The 17,107-nt window shown below is 31.9% G+C and overlaps 1 protein-coding gene across 8 annotated transcripts in view; it reads left to right on the top strand.

Moving 5' to 3' along the window:
• LOC125071536 (MAP7 domain-containing protein 2-like) overlaps positions 1-17,107 on the top strand; it is a 43,074-nt gene that overhangs the window by 14,196 nt on the left and 11,771 nt on the right. The window contains exons 3-7 of one of the 8 annotated variants that reach the window (XM_047681839.1): positions 8,732-8,934; positions 9,254-9,292; positions 13,046-13,140; positions 14,599-14,685; positions 16,704-16,820. In XM_047681839.1, coding sequence (XP_047537795.1) covers positions 8,732-8,934; positions 9,254-9,292; positions 13,046-13,140; positions 14,599-14,685; positions 16,704-16,820 — 541 coding nt within the window. Of the gene's footprint in view, positions 1-8,731; positions 8,935-9,253; positions 9,293-13,045; positions 13,141-14,598; positions 14,779-16,703; positions 16,845-17,107 lie in introns of all 8 variants that reach the window. The other 7 variants (XM_047681838.1, XM_047681836.1, XM_047681835.1 and 4 more) reach the window with 7 other exon arrangements.

Raw genomic sequence — 17,107 nt, 5'->3', positions numbered from 1 at the left:
TAATTTGAAATGCTCGGTACATCAAAAGGTTCTTATTAGTATGGTTTAAGCACTGGCTTTTAAGGCACTTTTGTTTGCATTAATATTTAATTAGTAGATCAATTTCAACAATAACCAATTACTTTATAAAAACTCGCACGTATTTCTTAAAAAAATTATGACAGCGTAGGTACATATTACCTCGAAAAAAAAAACGTATTAAAGTTCCGTCGTAAGAAATGACATCATTGTTAGCAAGAAATACACTCTCCAACATAAGCAAATACCGTTTATAATATATTAAACTGTCGACCTTCACATTCTTTTAAGATTTTTTTTTGGAGAAAGACCCTCATATATATTATTTAACAAAATGAAATTAGTTACTTTTAAAATATACAACAAAAATATATGTATAGTTTTCGTTGGATTGAATGATCGCTGCAATTTTATGCTTAAATGGACTGGTATGATAATAAATATCATAATATCCCTACCAAATGTAAATGAACGTCTATTTCGAAAGCGTTCAGTTGTACCTAGAATAAAAGTTATTATGAAAAATAAAAACTATTTCCAATCGATTAAGGCGAAACTTGTGCGCAATAAAAAAGCTGTTTGTATGAAACGTATTCCTCCATCAATTACTTATATTTCATACTGTTATATAATTCAAACCTTTTTATCGTTATTTTGCCTAATGTTTCGTCAGAATTGCACCAAACATGGCCACTCACTGTGTGACTGATTGAATAAGCTGACTAGTCAGTCCGAAAACACAGATCGCAAAAGTTTAAACTGTAGGCTACGACGGGGATGTCGTTAGGTCTAAAATCGTTGAAAATCGGAGCTAGTCCGCACTGCAGATAAAATACATACCTACATGTGTAAATTCCATTTAATATTAAATACAAACTTTATTTGTAGTGGTAATAGGTGTAGAATATTACAATGGAAGTAGGAAAAAAGATAAACAAACCTTAGATTTACGTATTTCATGAAATTCGCTAATAACTCAGTTATATTGTGCACTACTTAAAGTTCTTGATTAATATATCTTTATTTATAATATAGCACCATAACATATAACTACTTATTTCCACATTAATTTTGAAAATTCAACTTCCAAAATTACACAAAACAGTTTTGTCTACGTTCACAATGCCATTTTTGCAAATCGCTAGTGAATATCATTGATTAATCAAGCTCTTAGCCAATGATATCGCGTCAATTTGCTGTCAAATGTTGTTTATTTGGCTTTTCTCCTCTTATGGTTGGAATAGAGTATACTTGTAAAGTGCAACAATTTATTACAGTTCATCGATCAAATAATATTGTAATATGAACCAAGGTGAAACGAGCCTTCCATGAAATACAAATCACTTTAATCTCATCTTGTTTACAGTATACTGTATAACTAAACGTACGCAACATAAGGTACTTTCTCCACTCCAGTAAATAATGTTTACGTATGATGGTGAAAATTAGAAAATTGGAAAGCGAAATGATTTAAATTAAGAACAGTTGTTATATCGTCTTTAAAATTTAAATCCCATATGTTCTAATTTGTTTTTGATGAATTGGGGAGTTAAATTTTTGGGACAACATCACATACATTACTCTGATCCCAATGTAAGTAGCTAAAGCACTTGTGTTATGGAAATCAGAAGTAACGACGGTACCACATACACTCAGACCCAAGACAACATAGAACAAATGAAATTTTTCTTCCCAAACATTGAAACTAAAAATATATTGGTAGTGGCCGTTTTGGTATACCTATACCGTTTTGATATACAGGATTCGCCTATTTACGCCTGCCCACATACTACACGTATTCGCAGGTAAAATACCGCTAAACTAAAATGCCCAGTAATAATTACTGTATTCCTATGTGTAAAGTGAGCCTCCGTAATTATAAACTTCAAGTAACAATTTAAATTACCTGTAAAGATACATGGCCGGGATATTCTAATGAAGTTCAAGAAATTTAGATCGGATCTTTTCTAAATTACCCTTGGTTTCAAAATGACAGCGCCGGGCCTGGTTGTGACATAACATTATTCTCAATCTCATCTCATCTCTCAACGGAAGGACGTCCACTGCTGGACATAGGCCTCCCCCAAAGATCGCCCCAACGACCGGTCTTGTGCAGCCCGCAACCAGTGGCTTCCCGCGGCCTTCACCAGGTCTTCGAACCCATTTTATTCTGAATATAACATATTTAATATGTAAGATGGATTCATCAAACTACTCATACATAATATTTTGCGCAATCTCCGTTTTCCTAGATTCGGAGGATGCAGGAAATCCAGGAATAAAACGAAATGTGGAAACACTCCAACGACAGTTCGACACAATCCAAATCGCTTATTAAAATTATGTTTATCAAATAAGACTATAATGATCAAATAAGAGTATAATGAATATTATATTGAATAACGGGACAACATAGTCAAACAATAATCTTACTAAAATAAAGATAAAAAGACACGAGAATAGGTAATAAAGAAAAAAAAATTCTGTTAAAAATAAATATATAAAAGATTGAATGTATTTAGGCAATCATGATCATTTACCGAACGAAAAACTAGATTTCTCAGTATCTATAAACAAACACCGCACATCAATAAGTCTTTAAAAACATTTTATGTCAATGAAAGCAATGCAATCAATAATATAAACGGTAAAAAATAAAAAAGAGATATTCCAAAGATAGACAATTTAAAAATTTAAACATCTTAGATAAATATCAGTGTTGAAGTGCTTAACAAGGTTTACTGTTGTGTTATACAATTATAAAACCAGTAATAACTAGAATACACAGAGATATGATTGCAATGCAAGATCAGAGGTCAACCACGGTCGTTGAATGGAATTCTCGGGAGATTGCCGATAACCAAGATATTTTCTGACACACCTTTAGAATTTAATCCTTTCTTACTGCGGCGGCTTGAATCCGCTTAATGTACACTGACTTTAACGTAATTAGAATTTATCGTTTAGTTCGCATTGTTTGATAGTGCTTCCTTAATATATCTCGTACATTAATATTGTCACATGGTTTTAACTTTTATCTATACAACAAATTCAGCTTCAGAAATACTTAAATAAAATCTCGTGTAAGTACACATGCAATTTCTAGACGCAATATTTTTTCAAGGTTCCTAACGTTTACTTGATTCATTGTAAGAAATTATTCATTTTATGTTTTGTCTCAATTGTAAACCTGTCTTTTAAAGTGTCTACCGCGATAACGTCAATTCGTTTGAATATTTATGATTCTCGTAACTTTGCTTGCCTATACTTTACATAAAGATTTTGAATTGACATATCTAGATTAGTTACAGTCAATCCAATAGTTCAGTTACAAGATTATTTAGAAGTTACGGTACCTACATTAGCTATATCATCCCAAACCCCTATATTGATAAATCCTTCCTGGGGTAAGCTTTTTATTTTTATAATATGTAAATGTTGATATTTATATAAGAAATATTTCATGATGTAATTTCGTTTGTTAAAAACAGTAACTACTAATTTTCTCGTCCATAGAATTTAAATTCCGTACCCGTAGTTGATTTACGTTTAATTTTAGCCTGTATAATGTACATGACAATTCTAATCGTGTTACAAACAGGCTACAATGTTTGTGCTTAAAGTGCTAGATGATAAAGTAGTAGAAAATGCAATATAATTAGTAAAAACAACAATGAAACAAAATGAAATATGTTTGTGAGTGAAATAATATGTAGATACAAAATTGTATTAAAGAAATTGGTGTAAAAAGAACTGAGTAACAACTGTTTAGTTAGTAGATGTCCCCATGCTGGGCAAATGCATCATTTGTTAGAAGACAAGATTTTGAGCTTATTATACAGTTCAACTCTAACGCGACTTGGTAATACATGTGGGAGAATATCCTAATGATGTTTTCCTTCACCACCGAACACGTTATAAATTATAAATAGAAATTAAGTCCACTAATCTTTAATATTCACGTTTCACTGGACCATCTCGGATTAGTGGTTAAAATCTAAAAGTAAATCAATTACGGTAAAGATAAGTATTTTCCACAGATCTTACGGAATATATTTTGAAACGATTGCAGTCTACGTTTCAATTAGAACTTCTCCATTGCATTCATCAATTATCACACCTAGCTTGTAATCGAATAGCCATTCTACAAGTTTCTAGACTTTTATTTAATCATTATGAAGATTGTATCATTTAGGTTTACTTATATCAATAGTTATATTTGACATTGTGTACATAATAAATACTAGCAAGACCGTACGATAGGTTAAACATCTATAGAAGTTGATGAGCTTAATTACCTTCAAGCGTCGATTGTAACAAAGGTCATATAAAAACCATCTCCATGAAAACATAAAATGACAAAAATATATCTGGTAGATTTTATTGTGATTAAACAGCGTTGAATCAGAAAAGGTCTATCTATTTTGTACATGTAAGATTCATAGTTTGTTAAGTCTCGTGTTCATCACCTATTACTATCGAGAGTAATGTTAATTAATAATGTTAATTCACAAAACAAATGGAATATTCTTTTAGACATTCTCATTTAAGACATTAGCTTAACTAATCTTGGTTTTGCCTAACCACGTACTTGATATGACTAAAACCGTGTATTTCAAATGTTTTTTCTAATTATTCTAACCTACGTTTGTATTGCGTAACCACGTCCTTGTCTGATGATGTCACCATAACTCTCGCGCATTTTGAATGGCCGGACGTCAATAGTACGTATTTTCCGACGTAAACACCGAGATGGAAATAATTGAAAACCCAAATTTTATAAACGACCCAATTTGAAAAAAAAAACTTAAATTTGAAAAGAGTCGTATGTGTTTGTTTGTTTCACTTGAATTAAGCATTTATTTTATTTAAAAATTTTAAAAACCTTCATTAAAACGAAGGAGGAAAATGAAAAATTCCAGTTTTCAAGTTAAATGACCAAGTGTTGGCTTGCTTCCAGTGCCTCGTTTAATGTCAAGTGTCAACCTCAATTTTTCCCTAGTTCACAATTAGTCTTTCACTTCCCAAGACTTTTCTTAAGGTTTAAATTAGTTTTCTTATTTTATAAATTTCTCTAGACAATTAATCATTGCTTGTTTTTTTTTCTCTGTCGAGCGATTGTTAGGTGATTTGTATTTACAAACATGACAATTATAACATTTCTGATGTATGACTTCATTACTCTTAGACTGGAAAATTGCTGATAATGTACCGGCTGACCGGGTCATGTCTTATATAACGCACTTTGTCAATTATGAGGTCAGACCGCAATGAAACGACAGTACTTGATGTCGAACGTCGTATGCAGGGACCGTCTATTGGTGTAATTTTCTGCGCACATTATCTCCTACGTTTTGTTACGCTAATTTAAGCGCACGGCGCGTCTTTAGAAATACAACAATGTTTCGTCCATTCTTATAATTAGAGCAACATTATATATAATTACGACTCGTTGATACTTAAACTAATTAGTTATTTATAAGATTCAACGTAAACCGTAAATTCAATAGGTTTTATGATGATATTTACTGAATATGATACGAAAAAGTTTTCCTTTATTTATAATCACTCAATGTCTAATAAATAGAAACGTGGACGAGTTTAACAATAGTACGGGCAATATATATCGGCAAAAAGATAATTCTATTGCAAGGAAATCAGTGGTAATGATAATACATAATGACTTCATTTATCGTTCGCGTTCACTTGTATTATAATCGTCACATACTTCTAGATAACGGGAGAACTGGTACAGAATATTTCAGCTCATTATAAGCCATCTCAAGTATTTCAAGCACGCGTAAGTATTAATGGCCGGTACAGAAATACGCAGCGCTTGTAGTGCATCAAAAATATTTAAAATTAACTCCTGCAGCGCTAAGGAGTCGCGACAAAAATAACGCAAGGCAACTTCCTTCAGGATCGAACTCATTTCTTGCGTCAAGTATTATAAAAAGTCTATCCGCGGTCATGATTTAATTCAATTATCGTTTACTGTATATTTCTTTGTTATTATTTAATGCATTTGGATATAAAACTAATTTAGAAACTTCGATAAAAAGTGTTCAGTCAAAAAATCGTCCATTTGTATTTTCTAAACAGTGAAAGTCAAGAAATCGGTGATTCAGTTCTTGTCTCTCACGTAGCATATTAATTTCTAGCGTTTTTTTTTTATCTTTTGAAGTAAAATATTCGTAGAAGAAAATTAGTTTAATAACTAGAGAATAATAAGATATTGGCTTCATTGCTATTATTAGATTTTATAATTATTACATATAAGTGCAACACAATGTAATTGTTAAGACACTAGACATATAATCTAATATCTGTTCCATGGCACAACATTTTATGCCTTACTAGTTGCCGCCCGCGGCTTCGCACGGATTTCAGGTGTAAGGTATAAAAAAGTTGCCTATGTCCTTTCTTGGAGTTTAAGCTTACTTTATACCAAATTTCATCAAATATTCATCAATTTATATATAATATTAGTATAAATTTATTTTGATTACACATTCAATAAATGATATCACTTAGGTTTATAAATATCGTACTGAATTGTCATTGTCGATGTTTATATTCAGCTACATATAGAAAATGCATACATCATAAATTCGCTTATCATTAGAAAACATTAGATGGTAATCAATCAAGTGCACTGCAGTCAACCGGCCGTGTTAGCTCTTGTTGTTTTACATTCAAGTCGTTCTTAATTCATTTTGTCTTCATTACTTGGATTCCGAGTGATTCACGAATTTAAATTTTCCGCAATTTGTCTGAAGTAAAAATTGCTATTCATTGGGGTTACCTCTGAGTAATGAGTTCAAGGTAGCATAGCAATTGAGTTAAGGATCAAATAGCCTGTTTTGGCGATAAGTTCTTATTCAGTTTTAAGCTATCCTGGATCTTTTAAATTATGACCTTGTCAAACAACGATTTTAGATTGATAAATTTAATTTAGCTCTGATAAATGAAAACGATTGAGTAACAACTTAATTCCAACTGTTCTTGTTTAACTTTAAATCATTATTTGATGTCTAATAGTAGTATTATAATAGTTTATCTGTTCTTATATTAAAGTAAGATCTAGATTCAAACGTTTCATAGTGTTTATGTTATAACTAATTATGTATTTAAATCGAATGCAAAATACCGACGCGTTCACTTCGCTTCACTTTGAATTGCAAAGTGTTCCAATCCAATGCGAGTTTTCCTTGCCGACTTATATTCCGTTCATCGGTTCATTTCTTTATATAAAAGTAAGACCACCCGTACAGTCTATTTAATTTGAACTTGAAAGTTGAACATGTGTGGAGCCGTTCTAAGGAATAGCTTCATTGTTATTATTATATTTATTTACACTTAGTAAGTTTTGTATCTTGTAACTAGTGTCTGTCTTAATGTGTCTGTTTATTAATTCATGGGTTCTGTTACAGTATTGTCATACTTATCCGATTTAGTATCGTTAGTATCGTATATAATGTTATTTTTACTATACTTAACGGAGGATCTTCAGGAAACTCTTAGAGTTATAAAAGATCTAACAACGTTATAAAAATCAAAAATAGAACGAAACAAATCACCATCCAAAAATAGTTTTAAGATTCATTTTATCACTGTACCTTGTTCTCTGAAATTCAACCGTTCAACGCTTGTCAATGATTGATTTCACGCTCGGACGATGGTTATAACATGCGTGAGTAATTAATTAATGAACACTTAACGATCGTCTTGACAGTGAAAGTAAATGATGAAAACAAACATATAGGACTTCCTTTATTATTATTATTATTATTATTTTTAATTCATTAAAAGTAATCATTTACATATCCAATGATATGGACCAACTTTTGCACCTCACATAGTTTAAAGTCTGAACTAATTAATAGTTTTTATTATTTATTATTGTTAAGTTTAGTAGAATTCAGCGTTTAGTTATTATTGCGTTCCGTTTCGATTACACAAAATCCTGTGTATCAAATGTCAAATGTATAAGAGACACGTATTATGCTATGTCATAATGCCGATAATAAAACATTTGGATACAGCTAATCATATTGATAGTTTCGTATTTCAATACATATACATACCTACACATTGTCATATTGTGTCATCTCGATTTACGGATGAAGCTGAATACAAAACCAGTACAAGATTTAGATTTTTTTAATTAATTATAATCTTTATTTGATTTAACAATTATTTCACTAGTCATTATTTTATTTTAGAGTGCATAGAAGAAAATAAATTAGTTCATAAGAACAATATTATTATTATTCATTATAAAGATAGTATCAAAAACCTTTTAGGACACCTAGTAGGAGTCACTGTCGTCCCTAGACACTAGCACTGCAAAAAGTTTAACAACTACGAATGTATTTAACGGAGGACTACACACGAATATATTTTACGGAGACTAGAACTAAAACCAGCTGAATAAATTATGTGTCGGTCCTTAAATTATTTATATCTAAATAGTGTCGCACAGCAAAAAGAACTAAAACAAACGAGCCAACTTAATTTTTTTGGTTGCGTGATAGCTTTGCTTGACACTCGCCAAACGTTATACGACTTTATTAGTGTGCGTGTACTTAGCAAACAATTGTATGCACATATTTTTTCTAAGGTTTGACTGTCTATCTAGACATATGAATAATCAAAGTGTGAGTGTAAATGCTCAAATCTTCCAGATGTTCATGAGTATTGTTATTTACAGGTAGAGGAACGAAAACGTGCAATATGGGAGGCGTCGATATCCCGTCGCGAAGCGTTGCTGCAACGCGAACGCGATCGCACCGAACGTTTGGAACGCGCGCGAGCCGCTCGGTCTGCTCCGCGGCCGGCGTTCGCGTTCGGCTCCTCAACACCGAGGCTGTTAGAGCCCGTCGACTCGGCTGGATTCTTTTGGGCCGCGCGCAGGTATGGACACAATTTTATTCTTAGTATAAATTTTTTATGCTGGATTATTAGTATTGAACTCGATAGGGCTAAGATAATATAATTTTTTTTTTTTATAATTATTCATGTTATTTGTCATGATGACAGAAAAAAATATAATGCTTAATAGGTTTAACATGGATAGCTATTTCTTTATCTTTTTTTTTTATTTAAAGTAGACGCGCTTCGCTTTGTTTTTCGAATAGGTCCCCAATAATTCGGGTGTCGGTATCATGATAGTGGATAACCCGAAATTATTTTTTCATACACTAATTTTATTTGTTTTTTTTTCCACCACCAGTACCAACCCCATAGATCAGATGAACTTTTTTGAATCACTGTAAGCAGTTTTATCTTTTTTGTTACGTTCTTTTACTTCCTATTAATTTTACTAATATTTTATTTCATTTAGTTGTCTTGTTTTGTAGTATGTATGTATTGCTGGAGCTAATTACGTAGATTAAACAATATAGTATGTGTATAGCACGTCTTGCATGAATGTATTGATTGGAACTATTTAAATGGATGTTTTCATACGTGCCAAAAAGTCGTTAAATAGTTGCTATCAATTTGTAGTTGTTATAAAGTAGTAAAATTGAGTATTCGTTTTAAAGTGTACATAATATCTTTGATAACACACCTAGAAAATTGTTTAACACACTTATAGAATTAATGATGTTGGCTACTTTGTACCCGCTAACGTCACGTAATGTCTACATCCACTGAGCCTGGACTAGACAAAGAAAGAAGCAAATAAATCTTACCCGGATATTGTAGAAAGTATTTGCAACGGTTCAAAATGTTTAAATAAATACATTTTAAGTGCCCATTTGACTATTTTACGTTCTTTGTGACTTAAGGTTTATTGCGACGTCGTTGTATTGTATTTTAAATCTTATTGCATTAAGAATAAGTTTGGTTTTTTTATTATCTGAGCAATTTCGAGTTTGTATATTTGCGTTCCGCTTTTTCCGGACTTAGATGTTCAGAGTAATAAATGCTCAGATAGTAATTGTATTTGTTATTTATTTAAGAAATTTCAGTCTGTTCTTCATCCATTATATTTTTTTTATTAAAATTTCCTATATTACAAATAAAGTCGCCGACGGGCAAATAGGCCGCCTGATGGTAAGTGGTCACTAGCGCCGATATACATTGGCGCTGTAAGAAATATTAACCATTATTTACATCACCAATGCGCCACCAACCTTGACAGCTGAGATGTTATGTCTATATGCTGGGAGTTGATGACTGCGCTCGCCCTTCAAACCGGAACTTGCTTGGCGGTAGAATGTCTGATCGGTGGGTAGTACATACCAACAAGTATAGTAGTGCATTAAGATATTAAATTAAATTCATATAAATGTAATCTACTTTAAATGAGACAGGATATTACGTAAACGTTTCAAATACTTAATTGAAATGATACTGTAGGTACCAAGAATCTGATTAAAACGACCTACATTCCAAACTTATACACAAGTCTGTCTCGTCTCATAGATTATGTACGACATTGGATACGAAGTACTATTAAATAATCACCTATATATTTAATGATATATGACATTGGGGTTTCAGTCAGATATTTAACGTTGTATATGTTATGTTTGTAACATGCAAACATACTTTACTTTATAGTGGTGTTGTAATTTAATCGGTTCATATATATGTTTTGGAGATTTTTTGTGACAAAATACAATATATATGTAGGAACCCTATAAATTATATTAGATAATATATAATAATGTATCTTAATATACTCTAATAATGGATAAGAGGTGTCTTTTAAAAAATCAACACAGTCTACAAAAAACGCAAATTATTGTACCTACCTATATTAAATAAAGTTGGCGGCTCCATTTAAAACAATCACCAGAAGTTATTTAACATCCGATTACGATATCAAGAAACCATTCGTTTCGCTTACGAACTGTGGGATGTACGGGGGATTATTTCATAAGCGTTTGTAAAACTTTTTGTAAAATTCCAAGTCGTATATATGTGACATTTAGGAACGGCTTTAATGGCTCATTATTCAAAATGGTTTGTTCACTGACGTACACTAAGGATTCGTTAAATCATTTTCATTTTGAAGCAATTCCCTACATAGCATATATAAATTACCGTCTGCACTTTTAAATTACTGGACGAATTTTGATGCGATTTTCATTTATAAATAGATTGATTCAATGAGAAGATTTATATGTATAATACAGCCATATTGTAATATCTAGCCGGAAAAAGCTATTTTTTATCTTAGCTAAAATTATATATGTATCAAATTTGAAAGTTATAAACCCTTATTGTACAAGCGCGGAACCGGGAACCAAGAATATTTATAAATATAAATACTTCGCTGTTTAAATTTTCCGTTCATAAAGCTGATATTGATCGGCTATCTTATCGCTTTCTAGAATTACACACATATATACACGTATTGCACACGTACACGTAGATAGACTGTATTGACGACGATTATCTTTATATTTACAGGGAAATCACGAATTGCGTAGATTATTAATCATAACTATCGTTACATACATTTGTTTCTAATTCGATTATATGAAAAGATGTTACTGTTAGTCGCCTTTTATTTTCATACTAAGATTGTTCGGGACAGCCAGAAATACAAAAAAAGTATTTATATGTACGACGATTGATATCTAAGGCAATACTACTAATATCTCTCAGGTCTGAGATGAATTTTCCTATCTTGTAGGAGATTTTTGATAAACAATAAGAATGTGCAATGATTCTATAGCCTATTTCAAACATTTGAATTTAAAGTGACGCGATTTTATTGGTCAAGAGCTTGAATAGTCTATGATATTCATTATGGATTCGCGAAAAAATGTCTATCAAAGTATTGTCAGAACGAAAGTAAATTAAAGTGGATATAAGTATTTTAGTGGAATAGTTTTGTATTATAAATAAATATATATTAAATCGAAACTGTTAATTAATATAATAATAATAACCACCATTAAACGAACTCGATTAACACAATTGAACATTTTGTTGTAAAAAATAGTGTATAATACAAAAAAATTTAGTGTTGCTTGTACAGTTTCATTCATAATGATCTACACGCTAGTTTAAAATAACAATGAATATATTTTTAAAAATTGCGTTGTTGAACTCAAAAAATTTAAATTAAAGTTCAATAACCTCAATTAACTGGCTGACCCTTCCTATCGACGTTATGACCAAAACGACATCATTGTGTCCGTAAAACAATGGATTTAATTTGACATGACAAGTTTTACAATAACATTATTGCGTTATAAAATTTTGCATAACAACAGAGGTTTTATTTACTTTATATATCTGGATATTCGCCAGACGAACATTAATAGTTAGGGACGCGGCTTATACTTCTTATAAAGACATAATCCTTTAAGTGTTCGTCTGACTAAAATAATTCAAAAAAAAAATCGGCCAGACTACTAGAGGATGTTATTACGCTAGATGGCGCTGACGCTTAACCGATCTCCATGGCAATTTACATGTAAACACATGCAGAAGTCTACCGGATTTTGCTAGAAGATATAAATTCAATGTTTATACAAAACAATTTGTACATATTGTCATACAATATGCCGATTTCAGGTACTATGTAATTATGTATATATGATGTACCTATGTAGTAAATTTTATTAAAAACATAATAGTTAGTCGTAAATAATAAACGTATAGTGGAAAATCCGTAGACTAACATAGAGTTAACTTATTATTCTTTATTATAAATATTTATGAATATATAAGTGATATTTAGAATGTGAATGTCTGTGAATGCCAAAACTAACTAATTGCAAATACATTTAAAAATAATACTAAATAGTTTTTGTTTTTTTTTTTTTAATTTTCTTTATTTTCCCTTCCACTTTAAAGTCTTCTTTCTTTACCTCTTCTCGACAGAAATAAAACTATTTGCTCCACCTATTTTCTTGACATTTATGAAGTTTGAGTAATCTTCGCATGATGAAACTGTTAATATTATTTGAATCAACCATGAGTCTTTCGGTAAATAAAACTAACCCATATTGCATTGATATTAGGTACATTTTTTTATATTATTGTTTGATAATTCCAGGGCGGCATCAACAACTAATGTGATGTTCGCGTCTGCGCCGCTCACGAGACGCGCGTCCGCACTCCAGCTCGACACGTCCGATACTGATAACAAAGGTAAATAAAACGTAAACATCTCATTCCATCTCTTACCATCTCATGTCATCTATTAATCTATTCTCTCTTTCTTTCTCTATTTGCACTTTTTTAGTAATGCTTCATGGGGCCTAACTTTTAAAATTATTTTTAATAGAAATATGAAATTTACAATGTAAATATTTATAATATTATAGATTTTATACTTAAAATATATTTTGTAATTTATTTTTATTCCAAATTTAAATTTATTATTTTTTATTATGCCGCAAAGGAATCATGTTCACGAGTCTATGTAAGTAAAAAACTAAACATAATTATGTAAATTATATATTATCATGTCATGTAAAGACACGTAAAGACACGACACTACTGATTGTCGTACTGACTTTTCGACTTAATTGTTACATAATGATGTCGCACACATTGTTATCTAGAGATAATAAAAATAAGAAGTTTATTGTTTTGGTGTCTGTACGTGGAGATCGTTAACAAAATATTTGTCTGTCTGACATGTACATTAAACTAAAGGAGTAACACTTCGTGATAGATCGTGGGGCGATTCTGATATTTGTGTTTGTTAATTTTATTAATTTTCATCTCTGACTTTGTAAAAATATAATTGTGCACGAAAAAGCCTAGGATTGACCCCGTACCTTTTATTCTTGGATACTTCTCTATACTGTCCCATAAAAAAACCTATATAAGAAATCATTTTATATAAGGAAATAAAAGAATTATCAGTAATTCAACTAATAATTCATCTAAATGTCAAACGTTCTGTCAACGGCCGGACTATATCTCTATCATTGTATACCAAAGCCTTTATTAGCAAATTGCCTCCGCTTAAGTAACAACCGTGACTTGTCTAACAAAAACCCCATCACTGTATCTCTAATCCATCCATTACCCTTATAAGTTTTAAACTTATAATTGTTTCCAATCCTATGTAAGGAAATATTTTACAAGTAATTGTCGAGAATACGGAATGAGCTAAAGCTATCTCACCAATGTCAATGACGACCTTGTGCGTTATGACGAATATGGTAATACTGGTCGCAATCGTTCGGTCTTGTCGCGTTTGTTGATCGAGGTTTAGAATTATTTTATGATCGTCGTCATGTTGGTGTGGCTATAATTAATGCCGATTTTTCTAGAAGTTTTAAAATTTACCATTAACATACTAATATTGTTTACTTTATAATATACTTTAGAAATAATCTTATGAATATTTTTAAGTATTCCGCCATTTATGGCTATGATAATACTCAACTTTATACGACATTGAACAAATATTAATAACAATTTATTAATCTTTAAAGTCCCAAATGAAATTTTGGAACAAAATAATCTTACGTTTAACTAAATTTCAATTTTAGTTACTAATATTATTGTATAGTTTGAATTAACTAATTGAATTAATAATCAAGGAAATACCCTCTCATAACACGTAAATAAAAATAGAATAAATAATTCCAGACGAACCCGACCGTTCCCCCCAACCCATCTGGTCGTCCGTGGCCAGACGGCGCACCGACCTGGTGCCCACGCTGCCCGCGCGACCAGGTAGGGCCTACTCCATGACGCGCCTCGACAAGATCCCCTCGCAACGCCCGATACACTCCGCGTCGCCTTCCATGCACCACCTCAACAGGAGCCGTACGTATATCTGGTCTCATCTCGTTTAGAATCAGCACGGTTTGGGCTAAATGCCAACAAATAATCTGTTATATGCGACAAATTTTCCCTTTTTTACCCCTGATGCTTAAACGAATGTCTCATAGTAGGAAACTAAATTGGCATTTTTGTAGACTTTTTATTCGATCAGAATATTCGGATACACATCCGTGCAAGTATAGAAAAATCGGAAACCGTTTTTTATCGGAATAAATCTGATTCTGGATAAACTTAATGTTTTTCTTCAATATGAAGCAACTTATTTACGTATGTTTAATTCGAATTTATTAGGTAGAGAAAGTTAGGTTAGATTTTTTTTGTAAGTATATGTGTTTAATTTATGGCTTGACATATATATATGTTTTACATTATAAAATGACTAGTTTCTGAAACACTGATCAAGCAAGATTAAATACATCTAAAAGGCGACCTTTCATATGAATGTCAAATAAATCCGATTTTTTGTAGATTAGAGACATTAACTTAAAAGCATACTTTGTATGTTAAAAAGTATGAACAATCTTGAGACAATTTGCGATCGAATTACCAAAAGTTATTAATGCTTAGTGCTTATTAATTAGTTTGAAGTTGAAAATTTGTATTTTTTTTTTTTGTGAGTGATATTGTTTGAACCTTTAATATTCCAATTGTACCCTTGTATTCAAAATATTTAATTTTTGTCAAGCTGTGCTGATTCTACCCATTTATCTCAACGCTTTCGGTTGAGGCTTGCACCGGCGGGTCTTCACTGGACTGTGATTAACTTGGGCTTATCGCTTCTGCGGGTGCTTACAACGTTACAGGACTCTCATGAACGACTCTGTCATCATCATTGAGAAGAATAAATCCGATTAAATCAAAAGATATCTTTTTAGCATATCATCATTTCATGGATCATTAAATATTTATACTTTTATCTGTAATGAAAAATGTATTCTAAATACTTGTTTTAAAGTATAAAATCGCTTGCAATTGATATAGAATGCCAAAGGCTTTATCTTTTAGTGTGTCCTTGCTGTGTGACCGCTGTATTATCTGATATGCATTGAAGCTAATGTTTACATTATAAAATTCGCTTTATAAAATGTGCTAATTTTAATTTGAGCCTTAATAACTGACTGTCTCCAATGTCTCCTATAAATAGCTACAATGGTAACTTTTTATTAAAATATTTTTTACACATTTGTTCATGAATGTACACAAAAACACTTTAATATGTGTGTGTATGTTTTATATAACATTAAGAAACATTGGTCATCCATGATCATTTACATACAAAACATTATAGGATCTCTTCATCTTTTCGCTCCTATTAAGTCTTCTACCACATCTTAAGTCTAATTCAAAATATCAAGAATTTCGGGTAACCAGGTAAACTTACTTTTTTATACATGCAGAATGTCGCTATACGATGGTTCGGAATAAACACAAATATCTATAAAAATGTGTGCTTTTTGATTTCAATTATGATATAACTAAAATTTTGAGTGTTTACAAATCCAAGCCATCTTGTAGTGACATAAACGTATATTTGGTTATGGAACTGCTGACTCGAGGTAAGATGGGACTCTAACTCTTTCTATACTTTACATATATTACAAGAAACGACCTGGCTCTGTTTAATTTAACTAAGATATTTATCATTTTAATTGAAAATATAATATGTTTAATTTTATTAGTAACTCTTTACACTAGACAGCTATTTTAAAAATGCTTCGAGGTATAAAATTTATTTAAATAGTACTAATATCACAATATTCGCTGAATACACACAGCTTAACTAACAAGGTTATCTTTAAATACACGATTCACAATAGCTCGGAGTGCTATGTCATAGTAATAACAACAACAGCATATGACATGACTCGGAGCTACATGCGCTTTACCACACCGCGCCCCCCGCGCAGAGACCCGGTCGGGCGACACGACGCCCGGCTCCCGGCCCGGCAGCGCCATGTCCAACACGGCCGTGGTGCGCCGCGCCTCGTCCGCGCCGCGCAAGCCGCGGCCCGCCTCTATAGCCGGTACGGGTGTTAACACTCCGCGAGGTAAATTTTACTCTGTTACGTAGGACGTTGGGTTGATTTTGCGGTGACACGTACGTAGCGGCTGACGAAGTCTCTTGTGACTCGTGCTCGAGTGGAATAGGCTTTGTCGCTTAGGAGTTTGGTTTGAATTTTCATTGAGACGTGAGTAGTTTTTTAATCGTGCCATTGAACTAACGTACTTTTAAATTTTTTTGTAATATCATTTCATTCGGAGAGAATGAAATACGTTGTTCTAATATTTTATTTATAATGAGAACTAATTT

Source organism: Vanessa atalanta, chromosome 19 (assembly GCF_905147765.1).
Source record: "Vanessa atalanta chromosome 19, ilVanAtal1.2, whole genome shotgun sequence".
Classification (NCBI taxonomy): Eukaryota; Metazoa; Arthropoda; class Insecta; order Lepidoptera; family Nymphalidae; genus Vanessa; species Vanessa atalanta.
Note: the sequence above shows the minus strand (reverse complement) of the source record. Positions and strands in the feature narration are given on the sequence as shown.